The 16,473-nt window shown below is 44.0% G+C and overlaps 1 protein-coding gene across 2 annotated transcripts in view; it reads right to left on the reverse strand.

Moving 5' to 3' along the window:
* Nucleotides 1-2,023: 2,023 nt before the first annotated feature.
* LOC311597157 (ester hydrolase C11orf54 homolog) overlaps nucleotides 2,024-16,473 on the reverse strand; it is a 23,290-nt gene continuing 8,840 nt past the window's right edge. For both annotated transcript variants that reach the window (XM_084781312.1, XM_084781313.1), the window contains exons 3-9: nucleotides 15,993-16,091; nucleotides 12,987-13,060; nucleotides 12,715-12,816; nucleotides 10,412-10,588; nucleotides 9,143-9,292; nucleotides 6,581-6,694; nucleotides 2,024-3,925 (exon numbers count right to left, since the gene is read on the reverse strand). In XM_084781312.1, the coding sequence (XP_084637438.1) occupies nucleotides 3,752-3,925; nucleotides 6,581-6,694; nucleotides 9,143-9,292; nucleotides 10,412-10,588; nucleotides 12,715-12,816; nucleotides 12,987-13,060; nucleotides 15,993-16,091 (890 nt within the window). In that variant the 3' untranslated portion in view covers nucleotides 2,024-3,751. The remainder of the gene's footprint in view (nucleotides 3,926-6,580; nucleotides 6,695-9,142; nucleotides 9,293-10,411; nucleotides 10,589-12,714; nucleotides 12,817-12,986; nucleotides 13,061-15,992; nucleotides 16,092-16,473) is intronic.

The following is a 16,473-nucleotide window of genomic DNA, read 5'->3' on the forward strand; positions in this document are numbered from 1 at the left end:
TTTATTTTATTTTTTCTGAGACAGAGTTTCTCTATGTAGGCCTGGCTGTCATGGAACTCCCTCTGTAGACCAGACTGGCCTTTGATGCCACTTTGAGTCTGATCTTGGGATCCTTAACAAACTTGCCTTATCTAGTCAACATTGTTGAGGAGTCCTTGGGCCCTTGCTTCCCAAAACAAAGTGTAGATGGAAGCTCAGCACTGTTGACTGACAGAAAGAAGCTGTAGAGCGCAGAAGCCTCTGACTTACTATTGGCAATGTCCCCAGGCCTGAATGCCCTTGGTGGTGCTGGTGCGCCCCTAAAGTCTTGGCGATTCCCTCTGCTGAGTGATCCTAGCTGGGTCCAGTAGCCAGAGTCTGAACAGCCCTCCATATGCCCTGGCTCTCAAACACTGTCCTAGCAGAGACAGGCCCCCAAGTAGCTGTAACCATGGCACTGACAGCTGAAAAGTCCCTAGAGTGGTCAGGGCACAAAGAAAATGGACCGTGGAAGCATTAGAGTTCCATTTACAATGTCATATCCCTGTTGTCACCCCTCCCCCCTTCCCCAACCACCACCCCCACCACTCACTATTGTCAGACACCGAGACAAACAAAATCTACTGGACACCAACATTTAACAAGCTTGCCTACCCAGGATTTCCATCCAGGTAGAGCAGAGAGCACTGACTTTCTTGAACTTTGTGGCAGTCTGATCTCAACAGGTAGGGTGTGTGTATGTGTGTCCCTGAGTGTACATATAGGTACCGTGGAGGTCAGAGGCCCCTGGAGCCCCTGGAGCTGGAGTTACAGCCAGGTGTGAGCTGCCTCATAACAGTGGTAGGGAGTGAACTCCAAGCCTCTGGCAGAGCAGCAAACACAAACACTGCTGAGCTATCTTTCCAGCTCCAGACTCTACTTTTGATGTGAGACTGCTGGCAACCTTTAAACCTACATTTTGACTTTGGAGGCAAAGGCAGGTGGATTGCTATGAGTTCGAGGCCAGCCTGGTCTACAAAGCGAGTCTAGGACAGCCAGGGCTACAGAGAGAAACCCTGTCTCGAAAAACCAAAACCAAAAACAACAAAACCCTACATTTTGACAAGAGCACCCACATGCTCCTGTGATATGTTGGACATTCAAAAATCATGCAGAAACCATTAAAACCAGGCTTTCCCTATTCTGTCAGGCTTTTTTTTTCTTCAGACAGGTCTAGTGTTGTTCTGATCTCTCTAGAAATCTTTACATCAGGATTAATACCTCGTTGGTGTGGATTTCATTAGTCTTGATATTTGAACCAAATTAAGGAAAGTCCATCCTCAGCATGGAACCCCAGGAGGAAATAGAATTCCTTTTATGTTCCACAGCTGCTATATTTCTCTTCACATAGTAATATCATATATATCACATAACACTTACCTTGGCACTGTGCTACAAAGGTGAATTAACACCGCACTCACCTCCAGAGGACAGGGTGAGTGAAATCAAAGAATACTGCCACTGGGCTGGGATGATAATGTGGATCAAGCCCTTATTGCACAAGTGTGAAGATTGGAGCTTGGATCCCATAACACACATAAAAAGTCAGGTGAGTGTGGCAGCTCCTATGGAATTTCAGTACCCAAGGAAGTAAAGACAGGCTTGCTCTGACCACTTAGCTTAGTTGAAGCAACAAGCCTCAGTATTTAAGGGAGAGAGAAAGCAAAGATACAGTGCATAACCTCTGGCCTCCATATGCACATTTACTCATGTGAACCCCCACACAAGGGCATGTGCGCGTGCACACGCACACACGCACACATATACACACATTTAAAAAAGAATAGTAATGCTGTTTTTGTTGAGGTAAGATACTGAAAAGAAAGTATCAGCTGATCAGCTGGGCAGTGGTGGCACACACCTTTATTCCTAGGACCTGGGAGGCAGAGGCAGGCAGATCTCTTGAATTCAAAGCTAGGCTGGTTCTACAGAGTGAGTTCTAGGACAGCCAGGGCTACACAGAGAAACTCTGTCTCCAAAAACAAAAAGAGAAAAAAAAAAGCCATTGTATTAAATTCTTTTATTCAGTTTCACATCAAAATCATGTTTATACTCACAAAACAAGCGCATTACAAAGTAAAGAATCAGAAAACATTTAGGGCTTAGTTCTAAAAAGTTCCTAGACCCATACCTTATTGCCTGGAGCAAGGGTTGATTTCTGACTAATGATTGTCACAGTTTCTATAATACAGAAGAGCAAGCAGTTTTCTAACCATCAGCACACAGTAATTTTTTTTTAAAGAATAAAGGAATGTAGTCATCGGGAAGAGGAGCAAACAGGACTCTGGATTCCCATCCTTCCCCTACCATCCTAAACAATCCATGATGGGGCCTGGCATGAGGTTCAGGCTTAAATAGAAGGTAAGAGGTATGCCTAATTAAGCAGGGCAAGCTGTGGTCCTGCCCACCACAGCTTCTGTTTGTCCTGCAGAGCTAGGTAACATCTCTTTCCAGGAGACAAGTTCCTCCTCTGGCTGGCACCAGGCTTCTCCTGGCATGAGATTCCTGAGGAAATCCCAATCTCCTGCCAACAAAGGGCACCTCACACACATCTCATGATGGAGAGTGGCAGTGTTCAACAGCAGCCTTATTAAAGTATGTGGTGTCCGTGTTGTGCTTAGTTGCTGTCTCTTCCTCTTCTTATCTTGCAAAGTTACTAAGGGGACAAACGGTTAGACAGAGCTCTAATTTGAGAAGAGCCTGTCTAACTAGTGTTACTAACATCTGTGGAAGGCAGGCTGCAGACTTCTGGGTGTGGGTTGTCACCAGAAAGTAAAGAGCTCCTTTGTACCCCAAGTGCTGAGAGCTAGTACACTGATTTCCAGAGTAGGCTTTTAAAACTCGGGGCAAAGATTCCACACTGTAGTTCCTAATGCTCAGTCATAATCCTTAGCACTTGTGAGATGAACTTGGGAAATTTCTTGCCACACAAATGTAAGTTATTCCTAGATAGCAGGAATAACGGAAGTCCCTGTTCATGCTTATATCTGAGGTATGAGGAGAAGATAAACTTGACTGGGCTATAAAGACATGAAATTGGTTTACTAAAGAGAACATATAGGAAAGTAAGCATCTCACTTAGGTATCTATGTTACCAATAATCTCCTTCATATGGGGGCTAGAAAGATGGCTCAGAGGTTAAGTGCACTGTCTGTTCTTCCAAAGGTCCCGAGTTCAATTCCTAGCAATCACATGATGGCTCACAACCATCTGTAATGAAATCTGGTGCCCTCTTCTGGTGTACAGGCAACATATGGGCAGAACACTGTACAAATAATAAATAAATCTTCCCCCCCTCCCCCCCGAGACAGGGTTTCTCTGTGTAGCCTTGGCTGTCCTGGACTCACTTTGTAGACCAAGCTGGCCTCGAACTCACAGCGATCTGCCTGCCTCTGCCTCCCAAGTGCTGGGATTAAAGGTGTGCGCCACCACACCTGGCTAATGAATAAATCTTTTAAAAAATCTCCTTCACATGAAGATGATAAATAATATGAGTATCGTGTATCCATACATACCCTTGCATTTCAAATGCCATAAAAATAATGAGTATGTAGTGAAATTGCTCAAATTGAGTATTTTTCTTCCACGCTGGGGATTAAGCCAGGGCCTTGGCTTACTAGGACAGCACTGTCTCTCTCTGGCCTTCTACTGGACTTTAGGATTAGTATCTGTTGCTGAGTTAATGATTTAGCCTTAAGTAACGATTTCTTTTTCTAAGCAAGCATTAGCTTCTTTAATCCCTCCCAAAAGCATGGGTCTCTTTGGGCTGATCGATGCGATAGAGGAACTGTGCAGGTGAGAGGTAGCCAGCATACTCCACGGTGTCTGGCGTGGTATCGCAGTGGTAATGTCCACCTTCTCCATGATGACTGAAGAAATGCGTGTGCTCCAGTCGCAAATCAAGTCCCTAGGGCAGCAGAGAGACTGTTAGGACGGATTCAAATCATTGTGCTTACTGCGTTTGTTTGTTTGAGACGGGAACTTACTATATGGCCAAGACTAGCTTTGAACTCCCAATCTTCCTAACTGTATCTTCTGAGTGACAGATCACAGGCATCTACCACTAAACTTGCAGTTTAATTTTTTGCACTGCTGGTGATCGACTCCAGGGCCTCATGCATGCCAGGCAAGGGCTCCATCACTGCGTACATCAACTGCTGACCGGTTTTTAAGTAAGCAATGGCGTCACACATGAGAAAAGCCAGGGATGCAGGAGGGTACAGTCACTAGAATGCACCGCAGTGAGACAGGGCCTCGTTATACAGCCCAGGCTGGCCTAGGACTCAGAGATCCTACTAAACGCTAGGATTAAAGGCTTGTTCTACCACACCCAGCTCTTTTCTTGTTTAGTATACAACTTCTGTGTTATTTTAAATGCCTATTCTTTTCCTTTCTTGAAGCTAAAGTATGCTGTGTCTAAAAGTCAGTGCAGAAACCACACAGCTCTCATCTTTCAGGGTGGTGCCTATAATAGACTGGCTATGGTGGCACATGCCTATAACCTCAGCACTGAGGAGGCAGATGTAGGCAGGAGGGTCCTTGGCTACATAGGGAGTTGGTGGTGGCCTGGATTGATCTGTAAGGTCAAGGAAAAAGAAAGCCAGTAGTGATGGCGCATGCCCTTAGTCCCAGCACTCGAGAGGCAGAAGCAAGTGGCTTGGTCTACATAGTGAGTTCTGGTATAGCCAGTTAAGTCTCAAACCCTGGGACAAATGGCTGAGGTGTCTATTTAACATATCCATGCAGACCTAGCTGCCAGGTTTTCCCAGCATCCCTCAGTCCCTTTTACAGGGTATGGCTGGCATACCCTTTCCCCAGAGGCTCTTCCTATATAACCCAGCCATTTTATATAACCCAGCCATTTGGTTACCCACCCTATTTTTACCTTTTGCCCTCATGGCTGCTGCACCTGGTTTCTTGCCCCCTTCCCTACACTCCTACAATAACCTTTCTCCTCCACCCTGCCTAGATCCATGAAACAAACATGCCTCTGACCTATCAGCCCTTTCCTAAGGGCAGACATTTCCTGAAATGCTGGATGTTTTCCACTCTCTGAACAAGTCTGTTTGAGCCAGCTGCACTGGACATGCTTGATCACATGTAGTGGGAGGTATGACGCCAGGAACTACATCAGGATGTACAGGTACGAAGACAGGAAGTACATCAGGATGTACAGGTACGAAGACAGGAAGTACATCAGGATGTACAGGTACGAAGACAGGAAGTACATCAGGATGTACAGGTACGAAGACAGGAAGTACACCAGGATGTATAGGTACAAAGGCAGGAAGTACATCAGGATATATTCTTGCCCCTGATTGGACCTGGTGGGAAATATGTCGCCTTATGGGTTTGCCTTTAAAAGCCTCTGCAAAATGTGACTTGTCACCATTTTCTGGGAACCCTGGAATGAATCTGGCCAGAATCCATCTTCCTGGCCAGTATTTAATTAAAAGCCTGCTTCAAATTAAGTTAAAAAACTGTGGTAGTGGTCTTATTCTCACATGACTCTCCTAAGTATGTACGATCATTTGTTTCTGCTGGCTTTTGCTGCCCACTAAATTTGAGTCTAGAGTCGGCCTCTTTAGCTGCATCTTCCTCCACCTTCTCTACCCACGCATCTCTCTTCACCTACTCAGCAAGTGTCCTCTCTGGCTTCTGGAGCCTGCCACCCCCCTTTAGGGTGCCTGTCATGTGGGCATCTTCCTGCTATGCCCTTGGGGGCACCCACCACATGGACAATTCTGCTTACTAAGACACTAGTCCCTCTCCCTCTATTGGACATGAGTGCTCCTAGGCATGGTGGAGGAGAAAGTTTATTGTCAGCAAAAGGGAGAGCATAGCCAGAGGCAGGGACATCTGGGCAAGTCCAGTGTGGATATGCCCCTGAGCCATGTGAAGAAAGGGAAAGGGGCAGGGGAGGGAGAGATGGGGGGGGCGGGGAACCAGGTGCAGCAGCCAAGGGGGCAAAACGTAAAAATTGGGTGGGTAACCAAAATGGTTGGATTATATAGGAAGAGTCCTTGAGGGAAGGACAGCCCAGTCCCTGGGCTGGAGAGTTTTGGGTAGAGGGCAGGGTATGCTGGGTTCCCTGTAAAGGTAGAGACTGAGGGATGCTGGGAGAACCTGGCAGACGGGTCTCCTTTGATATGTTAAATAGGCCCCTCAGCTATTTGTCCCAGGTTTGAGACCTAACAGCCAGGTTATGTAGAGAGACCTTGTCTCAAAAAACAAAAGAAAACAAAACAACCAAACAAAAAGATAACCCCCAAGGCTATCCTCATGCATAAATAACAAAAACCCAAACTATCTAGTCTAAAACAATATGAGGCTGATAAGGTGGTTCAGGTGGCAAAAGTGCCTGCTGGCAAGGCAGACAACCTGAGTTTGATGTGTGTACTCACACTGCAGGAGAGAAATGACTCACAAGGTGTTCTCTGACCTCCAGCATGTGCTACACACACAGACACATGTGAACACAGGCAATAATAAATAAATATTTTATAAAATGAGTATGTCACCAAGTATTTTCACTGAGTATAAAAGGCAGATGAAGACTCACCGGGTCTTTGGAAACAAAAACTGGTAGACAAACCAAAGGAGCTGTCATCTCATAAAACTGTAGCCACTTATTGACAGCTTCATCAGATTCCAGTGGGCAGGGAGAAAACTCAGGCTGCAATAAAACATCGTCACCAGGAAAGCACACTGAATATTAATGAGAATTAAATGTTTAAAGTATGATCTCATTGGTAGAAGTTTTATACATCTCACTGACTGGGTTTTGGCATCAATTTCATACCCCAGTTTTTAAAAGGCTAGCTAACCAATTTGTACAAACTAAAACTTATTCCTAAACTAAAGAGTGAGGCAATTAACTCTTTTTACTTTTCACAGATTTCAGTCTTTCTGCTGCATATGTTCTCCATTCTATGTGTGATTTTAATTTAATTTAATTTTTTGTGATATCGGGAGTTGAACCTGGGGCAAGTACTGTACTACTGAGCCATAGCTCAGCCTCTCCCCATTCAAACATATTTTTCTTATACAATTCTTGAGATTGAAACCAGGGCCTCCTGCCTTCTAGGCAAGCACTCTACCACTGAGCCACTCAGCTTTCCCTTTCCAGACCTTTGAGCCTGGCCTTTGGTTTTCTTCAGGGCTAGGGATCACAGCCAGGGCCTTGCACATGCTGGTCAAGGCTCTCCTCTGAGCACCAGCCCCAGTTCTTTGGAGTTTGTCTGTACCGCATAACTGCTGCCAGGAACAGCAAGCAGGTGGGACAAAGTGCTGTAATATACGATTACGCCACACAACCTATCCAGTATAAGGACGTTTATTTGGGGGAGGGGAAGAGAAGTTAGGGCCTCCAGGAGGAGAGGCAGAAGAGGATGTCTGGACATGTAGACAGACAGACTGGGACAGAGCCATGAGGGCCGCAGGAGAACATGGGGACAGAGGGAAGCTGGAACACACACACACACACACACACACACACACACACACACACACAGAGAGAGAGAGAGAGAGAGAGAGAGAGAGAGAGAGAGAGAGAGAGAGAGAGAGAACGTGCCCGAGCTCTGAAGGCAGGTCAGTGGAATCACCTGCATGCTAACACAGAGAAACGAGATTCTAGAAGTGGGTAGAGGCATTAAAGAGAGTAAAATATGTTGTAAAAGCTTAAGCAAGGAGGTAAGAGAACATATTTAGGAAACTATAAAAATTGCTGAAAGAAATCAGAGTGGGGCCAGCAACTTGGGTCACCAGGAAAAGCTGCTTGCCATGTAAGCATGGTGACCTGAATTCAATCCCTGAAACTTACAACAGAAGAAGAGAACCAATATGGAGGTCAGAGGACAACTCTGTCTTCTCCTTCTACTTTTAAGTGGGATCTGGGCATTAAATACTCCTTTAAAAAAAGATTTATTTATTTATATATATAAAGACTCTATTGCATGTATTCCTGCATGACAGAAGAGAGCATCAGATTCTGTTATAGATGTTTGTGAGCCACCATATGGGTGCTGGGAATTGAACCCAGGACCTTTGGATGAGCAGCCAGTGCTCTTAACCACTGAGTCATCTCTCCAGCCCCTAAACTCTCCTTCCTTGCATTTAATTCTCCTTTCCTTTTTTCCTTCCTTCCTTTTAATAGATCAGTTTATGTATATGAGTTTTCTTTCTGTATGTATGCCCGATCCTTATCAGATAACACTAAAGATGGTTGTGAGCTATCATGTGGTTGTGGGATTTGAACTCAGGACCTCTAGGAGAGCAGCCAATGCTCTTAAACCACAAAGCCATCTCTCCAGCCCCTGGGTATTAAAATCTTATCTCCAAGGCTTTCTAGGCCTGCCTTTTCATACTACATTGCCCATAGTGAGCTGACGTGGCCCTCCTACATCAATCAGTAATTTAGAAAGTACCCACAGGCCAATCTGATAGAAGCAATTAAGATTCTCCCTTCCCAGGTGACTCACCTATGTCAAACCGATGAAAACAACAACAACAACAAACTAACCAGAATGCATGTCGACCAACACTACAGAACAGAGAGGCCAGAAACAAAGCCTTGCAAAAGGGAAAGGGGGTGGGGAGGATACTTGTTTATGTTTTGCCAGCACGTATATGTGTGCACCATGTGCATACCTGGTGCCCATGGAACTGGAGTTAATGAAGGTTGTGGGTCACTATTGGGGGAATTAAACCCAGGTCCTCTGCAAGAGCGGCAAGTGCTCAGTCAACAAGGGTACCAGCACCAGCCAAAGGGAAAACTGACACACGTGCAAACAGATGACGGTAGACTCTTTGCAATATTCATACAAGTTACCTTCAAATAGAGCCAGGATAAAATGTCAGCTAAAATTTGCAGAAAATGTACAAAAACATGGGAAAATTTCTGACACTGGAGTTGGTTATGGTCTATTGGGCCACATGAAAATTAAAAACTTCTACCATGAATGGTGGTATATATCTGCAATCCCAGCACTTAGGAGGCTGAGGCAAAGGGCTTGTTAATCCAAAGTCAATGCAGTCTATATAGTAAGTCTGAGGCTAGCCTGAGACATACGGCAACACTCTGCCCCCACCCCCAAGACGCAGGCAGCAGACACAGAGCCTTTACCATGACATGGGCCTTGACTTTCCCGTTCTTCACAAGGAAGGCGCCGCCCATTCCCACAGGCTTGCTTCCATAGTGCTTCTCCAGAGTCTGCCTCATGCACGTCACAAAGTTAAGCTGTCCTGTTCTTCTCTTGGTGTTCACTTTAATGACCTGCCCAGGGTGAAATAGTGCACACAACTGCATACACTGTGTAAAGCTATGGTGATAACCACCTAACTGCACCATTTTAAAACCAGGTAAATAGTCTTATCTGCTCAGTGCACAAAGATTAGAGTTTCGATGGCTCAGTCCTTGTGAGCCTTATTTAATTAATTAATTAATTACTTATTTCATGTGCACTGGTGTTTTGTCTGCATGTATGGCTAAGGGTGTTAGGTCCTCTGGAGCTGGGATTACAGACAGGTGTGAGCTGCCATGAAGGTGCTGGGGAATTGAACCCAGGTCCTCTGGAAGAGAAGCCAGTGCTCCTAACTGCTAAGCCATCTCTCCAGCCCCCAGTCCTTGTGAGTCTTAAATATAACTCTCTCTCTCTCTCTCTCTCTCTCTCTCTCTCTCTCTCTCTCTCTCTCTCTCTCTCTCTCTCTCTCTCCAGCAGTCTTATTCACAAGTCCTTGAACTGAATCCTATTCTAAATTCTGGAGCCTCAGGGTAGTTTGGAAAGTTTGGAGATTACTGAGCTTAAAGGGAGTCACCTCTGGTGCCCAGCTGGAGACATGTTTACACGGTCTCACTTCCTATACAATTCCGGATGAGGTTTCCATACGCTCCTGGGTACTATTACATCTCTATCTCACTTCTCAAACAGCTAAAGCAGCTAAGATCGCAGTCCTTACAGAGGCTAATACTGAGATCAAGCTGACACGCGTTCCTTCTCCTTACTGTTTTCTTCATTTTGTTACCATCAGTTCTAGCACAGTGCAGGTTATTCTGAAATAAACAAATGCCTAATCACCACCTGTAAGTAAGCATAATCTTACTGTGTATGCAAGTTATGACTATCCTAGATTTGTATCTTGTTACCTTCTACTTAGAAAAGTAAAGGTAATGGATGCTTTGTTTACTAATATTCTTAACATTGGTTTTAAAAAGGACTTTGTCTTTCCCTGTACTGTTCTGAATCTTTTTTTTTTTAAATCTAAGTAGGTTATATAAAAGCTTTGGCACTGGCACATCTGATTTTCTTGGAAGAATTATATTAGGGGCAATAAAAGCTCAAATTTTTAGCTATCTGAGATGTAAAGAATACTACGCTTTTACGGGCATAATCACCTTGCCAGGTTGGCCCTCACTGGCAAAAAGATTAGCCAGTAGTGCACATCCAAAATCATGGTATTTCTCGCTGTACTTTTCCAGCAGGCACGCTCCATCTGCAGGATTTATATAGGCAAAGTAACTTCTGTTCACAGGTTGGCTGTGTTCACTTGCTGTTTGAACAATTGGCATGAACTGGAAAGAAAAAAGTCAATTTTAGTTACTAATTTTTTTTTTCTCTCAAGACTTTAAGAGACTTTATCTCAGATCTTTTCCAGTATATTCCCAAGCTGTTGTGGTGTTGCAGATGGCACCCAGCCTTTGTTCATCCCAGGACAGGCTCTACCCCTGGCCCACATTCGCTGCCAAATTCAAACTGTGATCAGACAACAACATGATCATTCCCTAGTGACACCTCAAGAACACACTGGACTCAATGATTGGGGGAAGGAGGCTTGCTCCTTCCCTCCCTCTCTGCTTCCTGGCTGCGGTATGGTGAGCTGTGCTCCACCATGTCTTCCTCATCACGCTGTGCTCCCTCCCCAATCACGGACGAAAACTTCTGAAACCATGAGCCCAAACGAGGTTTCCTTTACTTATCTATTTCCACTATTTTTGTCACAGCTGTGGAATTTAACACAGTTTATAAAAGGTTTTGAATTTTCTTTTAGCTACATTTATTTTATGTGCCTAAGTGTTTTGTCTGCACATATGTGTGACATGCCTGGTGCTCACAGAGTCCAGCAGGTGGCATTGGATCCCTGGAACTGGAGTTACAGATAATTGTGAGCTGCCATATGGGTCCTAGGAACTGAACCTGGGTCCTCTAGAAGAGTAGCCATTGAACTTCTGGGCCACCTCTTCATCTCCAGTTTTATAAAACATTTACAATACTTCTCTTTTGGAGACAGCCTTTTGCTGTGTAGCCCAGTACCTTCCTATGAAGGCTAACTGGCATGGAACTCCTACACTTAGATACAATCCTCTTGCCTCAATTCTGAGATTTCTATGCCTACCACACCACCTGACGAAATGTCTTTCTAATTAGTCAGTTAATTCTTTCTTTGAGATAGGGTGCAATTCTGTGGTCCTTCTGGCTGTGTAGATCAGGCTGAGCTCAAACTCATATAATCCTACTCAGCCTCTTGAGCATGAGCCATCACGCCTGGCTCAAGATGCCTAATCATAGATTTAACTCTTTTTTATATCCTGAACCCTGGGAAAATTGTATCACTGCTTCTGCAAGAGAAGTTCTATAACTTCTGAACAACCCCCCCCATCTGATGAAGTTATAAGAAAATGGCAGCCCCTTCTCACCATCATGACTATAAGTAGGCAGTGGTGTCTCACTATCATACAGCACATGGGGTATGACTGTCTTAGTATAAATGGAGCAAAGCATATTATAATGCAGCACATATAGTATGCATGACACTCACTAGTACTTTTGTAAATAGCCATTGGTTCACTGTGATAGTTATTTACTATTAGGTCCCCCCCCCCTTTCTGTTTTTGGTTTTTCAAGGCAGAGTTTCTCTGTGTAATAGCCCTAGCTGGCCTGGAACTTACTATGTAGACCAGGTTGGCCTTGAACTCAGAGATCTACCTGCCTCTGCCTCCCAAGTGCTAGGATTAAACCCATGCAGCACCACGCCCAGCTACTATTTGGTTTTTAATAGGGAGTTCTCCCCATCGTTCCTCTTTGAACCCAAAGCTGCCTTTATGTGACAGCAAGGGTGTATAGAGAAGGGAGGGATCCTATGACATGTAAGAAGAAAAGCCATCAAGCACGCAGTGGACACGTCAATCCAGAACTCAACAGGCAAAGGACGACAGCCTGGATTGCATAGCCAGGTTCTGCCTCAAAAGCCCAAGGATACACATGATGCATATGCAAACACACAACATGCATACACGTAACACAACCCCCCCCCAACACACACACACATCCTTTAGGCTTAATCCATTCTCTAAAATCTCTGAAAGTAAAACAGTCATTTCCTTAGCATTGGACCTATTGCAGTGTCTACTTGGCCCAAATCTGGAAAGATATCAATTCTTTACAATTTTCTCAAAAAGAAGGTGGTATTTTGTTTTTTTTTCCCCCTTGAGACAGGTTCTCCCACTGCAACCCAGACTGACTTGGAACTCACTATGTAGCCCATGAAGGCCTTGAACGTGAACAGTCCTCCAAGCCCCAGCCTTGTAAGTGCTAGAACTATATGTAGGAGCCACCACTTCCAGCTAAAAGTCAGTAAAAAGGTCATTAATAACTCAAATGTCAGATGAACCAAATAAAATAGTACTATACACACACTGACCTCAGAATTGAACCCAAGGGTCTGAAATGGGCCTGCCCCTGCTCCAAGGATAAACGCTCCGGGCAGCTGTATTTCCTTCGCAATTTCATTTAGGTCATAAACCTATAAAAAGGAAAATTTTAATAGAGATGTCATATATCAATTTCCTGATTTATTGTTTACAACAGACCACTGGCTTCCCTTGCCTGCCACACTCACTGGTGACCTTAGCGACCAACAGGCATCGACCCAGTTTCTATAGTCTGTGACACAAAGAATAAAAGCATACTTACTTTTTCTTTGTTTACAAGAGGCAATAAGTAAGGCACACCTCCTACGTCTACAATTCTAGTTTGCCCACAGATGCCTAAAAAACACAAGCCATCTTAAAATCAGGCAAACATATCATCCAAGTATAACTCCAGAAGACATTAATTTAGTAGGAACAAATGCAACAGAATCTCAATATTGGAACTAGCAGAGATGAAAAGAAGCAAGTGCCCCCCCACCCCCCCCCTCGGTTCTGCTTTAACTGCCACCCATGTCACCATTGCTGGGCATGGCCTGGCAGCCAGTGGCATGACAACAACTGATATCTGAGAGGGCATGGACCAACTTTTTGGTAAAGTTTCTAGAATTCATTTGCCTAATCCTTTAAAAGTCTATCCCCCTGAGGGTGTCATTTTCATTTAAAAAAATCATTCCTTCTTTGGCATAAGTTGCATTTAAAAGTTTTCAAAACATGTTGCTCTGGTGGAATGTTGTTCTTTACATCCATCTGGTAAATCTTCTTCTAAGGTTACACAAACAACAAGTAATAGTGGACAGCCTTTGGACACTAGCTAGTGTATGTCGTCGCCGTCATGTGGGTATTTAGTTGTCATTTTGTGCCACGGACTGAACCCAGCAGTACAAACGTACACTACCACTAAAGTGTCATCTCTCAACCCCATTATCTACTTACTTTTTACTTATTACTTGATTATTGATCATATATGCATGTGTATATACCTGACTGTGATGTATGTGTGTACAGCATATGCAAATATGCTTATGTGCATATACTGCATATATACACCACATGTACAAGCCAGAGAAAGCTGTTGGATGAGCTGCTCTCTCATCGCTCTCTACCTTACTCCTTGAGCATCTTCTGCTGAACTCGAATCTTCTGTGCCTGCCGCAGAGTGCTGGGGTTACAGGTGGCCACTTGCAGGTTCATGAGGGTGTTGGGATCTGAACTCAGTCCTTAGGCTTGAGCAGGAAGCTGTTACCCACTGAGCCATCTCCCCCCGCCCTCTGCTTACACTTTTTCTTTATTACATTCATTTTCTTTGTATGTGTGGTGGTGGTGGTGGGAGTCCAAGTGTGGAGGTCAGAGAACAACTTGTAGGTGTCTTCTCCTTCCGCCTTGTGGGTTCTGGGGACGGAACTCAGCTCACAGGCGTGACGACAAGGGCTTGACAGCCCCTTTCCTTGCATTTTTAGTAATTACTACAATGCAGTGAGAATTTGGGAGAAGGCACTTTTTTTTTTCACATATACGTTTATATTATTCCACATATATACAATAAACTACCTATAGCAAGAAGAACCACGACACAATCAGGAGTTATATAAATGTTACACTCTTAGTGTTTTGGCTATTTGTATTTGGCAGCCTTGAGGAAAACATCTTTCCTATCTTTGTGCATCTAAAATTCTGAATGTAAATAAATCTCCATCACATCTTGTCATTATCAACTTGAGAAGGCATTTTATTTTGTTTGTTTGTTTGTTTGTTTTTTGAGACAGGGTTTCTCTGTGCAGCCTTGGCTGTCCTGGGCTCACTTTGTAGACCAGGCTGGCCTCAAACGCACAACGATCTGATCTGCGTTCCAAGTGCTGGGATTAAAGGATAAAGCCACCAACCCCTGGCTCAAGAAGGCACTTTTTAAAGCAGTGCAGAAATTACCTTTTACTTGAGAAGTCTTGCAAGGATATCATTAATTGAGGTACATTTAGTTACCCTACTGCTTGCTTGTTTGTTTGTCTTGGCTTTTTTGAGGCAGGGTTTCTCTGTGTAGCCTTGGCTGTTCTTGGCTCACTTTGTAGGCTAGACTGGCCTTGAACTCACAGCAATCTGCCTGCCTCTGCTTCCCTAGTGCTAGCATTAAAGGTGTGAGCCACCACGCCCTGTTACATGTAGGAGCAATGCAAAAAGTCTTAAGGGGTGCCTTCTGTTTGGGGAGGAGCAGAAATTAGGCACAGACTTCACTGAGATGCTGATAGCTGGAAGGAGCACAACAGGACTCAGCTGCCCAGGGAGCACAACAGGACTCAGCTGCCCAGGGAGCACAACAGGACTCAGCTGCCCAGGGACACTAAGACTGTTTTACGCAAATAGCAATCTCTTTCCCTTCTTACTTCAAACTTTGCAAATTTCTTTTTTTAAAGCATTTTTAAAAATTAATTAGCCAAATTTCTTTTTTTTCTTTCTTTCTTTCTTTCTTTCTTTTTTTTTTTTTTTTAGCCAAATTTCTTGAAAGGGTCTAAGCATTTAATAGATGACTCAAATATAAACCCTAAAAAGAGACTTATTTCATTTTAAATTATGTGTTCAGTGTGTGTATGTGTGGGGATACACGCTCAGGAATACAGCTTCCTGCAGAGGCTAGAAGAGGGCTGCGTCCTCTAGGGTTGGAGTTACAGGAAGCTGGGTACCACTTGATGTGGGCACTAAGAACAAAATTTACATCCTCTAAAAAAGCAACAAGTGCTTTTGACTTCTGAGCCATCTCTCCAGCCCCCAAGTATAGGCCTCTTAAGATATTTTCTGGCTGGCATGGGGGCACACACCTTTAATCCCAGCACTCAGGAGGCAGAAGCAGACAGATCTCTGTGAGTTCGAGGCCAGCCTGGTCTACAAAAAAAGTCCAGGACAGCCAAGGCTACATAAAGAAACCCTGCCTAAAAAAGGAAAAAAAAAAAAAAGATATTTTCTGAGCTTGAGTAAACACATTCAACCAAAAATTAAAGCAAGTTTGTGCAAGCCACTTCGCAAATTCAAAACAAAATTCTTGTGCTATTAAAACTTAGCCTACTGAGTATGTTACATAACCAAACCACTGAGCATTACAAACACACCTGAAATAGTCTCCCCCCTACAAGGCACACAGTGAAATCTGACCCAAAGAAACTAAGCAAAACTGAGCCTGAAAGTGGTAATAACTGCTGTTATTCATAGAGGAAACTAATACTGACTTCCTAAAAAGAGTATGACTGAAAACCAAAACCATATATATATTTTTAAACTGCACCTTTTACAGGAAAGGTGAAGGGCTCCTTCGTTAAGTCAGGGCAGTCATCCACGGAGACCTGGACATCAGCAAAGTTGTCCTGTAGCCCCTTCCGCAAAACTGATAAAAGACACGCAAAGGAGTTAGTTAGAATTAGGTTTAAAAAAAAAAAGTGGCCACCACACACTGAATCTCCCCTTAAAGTGTCTTTGTTACCCTCACACCCTAAACTTACATCACTGGAAAAGAACTTCAGTGTAAAGCACATCGTCCACCACCAACTGAGGAATAGTCTCACTGACCAATAAAATTAGACTTTGACATGATCAGAAGACAAAATGTACTCTATGACACATAAATACCCATAATTACTAATCCTGGTGTGGTGGTCTGAAGAGGAATGGTCCCCACACACACTTATATTTGAATGCTTAGTCACCAAGGAGTAGAACTGTTTGAGAAGGATTAGAAGGTGTGGCCTTGATGGAGGAGCTGTGGCCTT

This window comes from Acomys minous (assembly GCF_964271855.1).
Source record: "Acomys minous genome assembly, chromosome: 5".
In the NCBI taxonomy this organism is placed as follows: Eukaryota; Metazoa; Chordata; class Mammalia; order Rodentia; family Muridae; genus Acomys; species Acomys minous.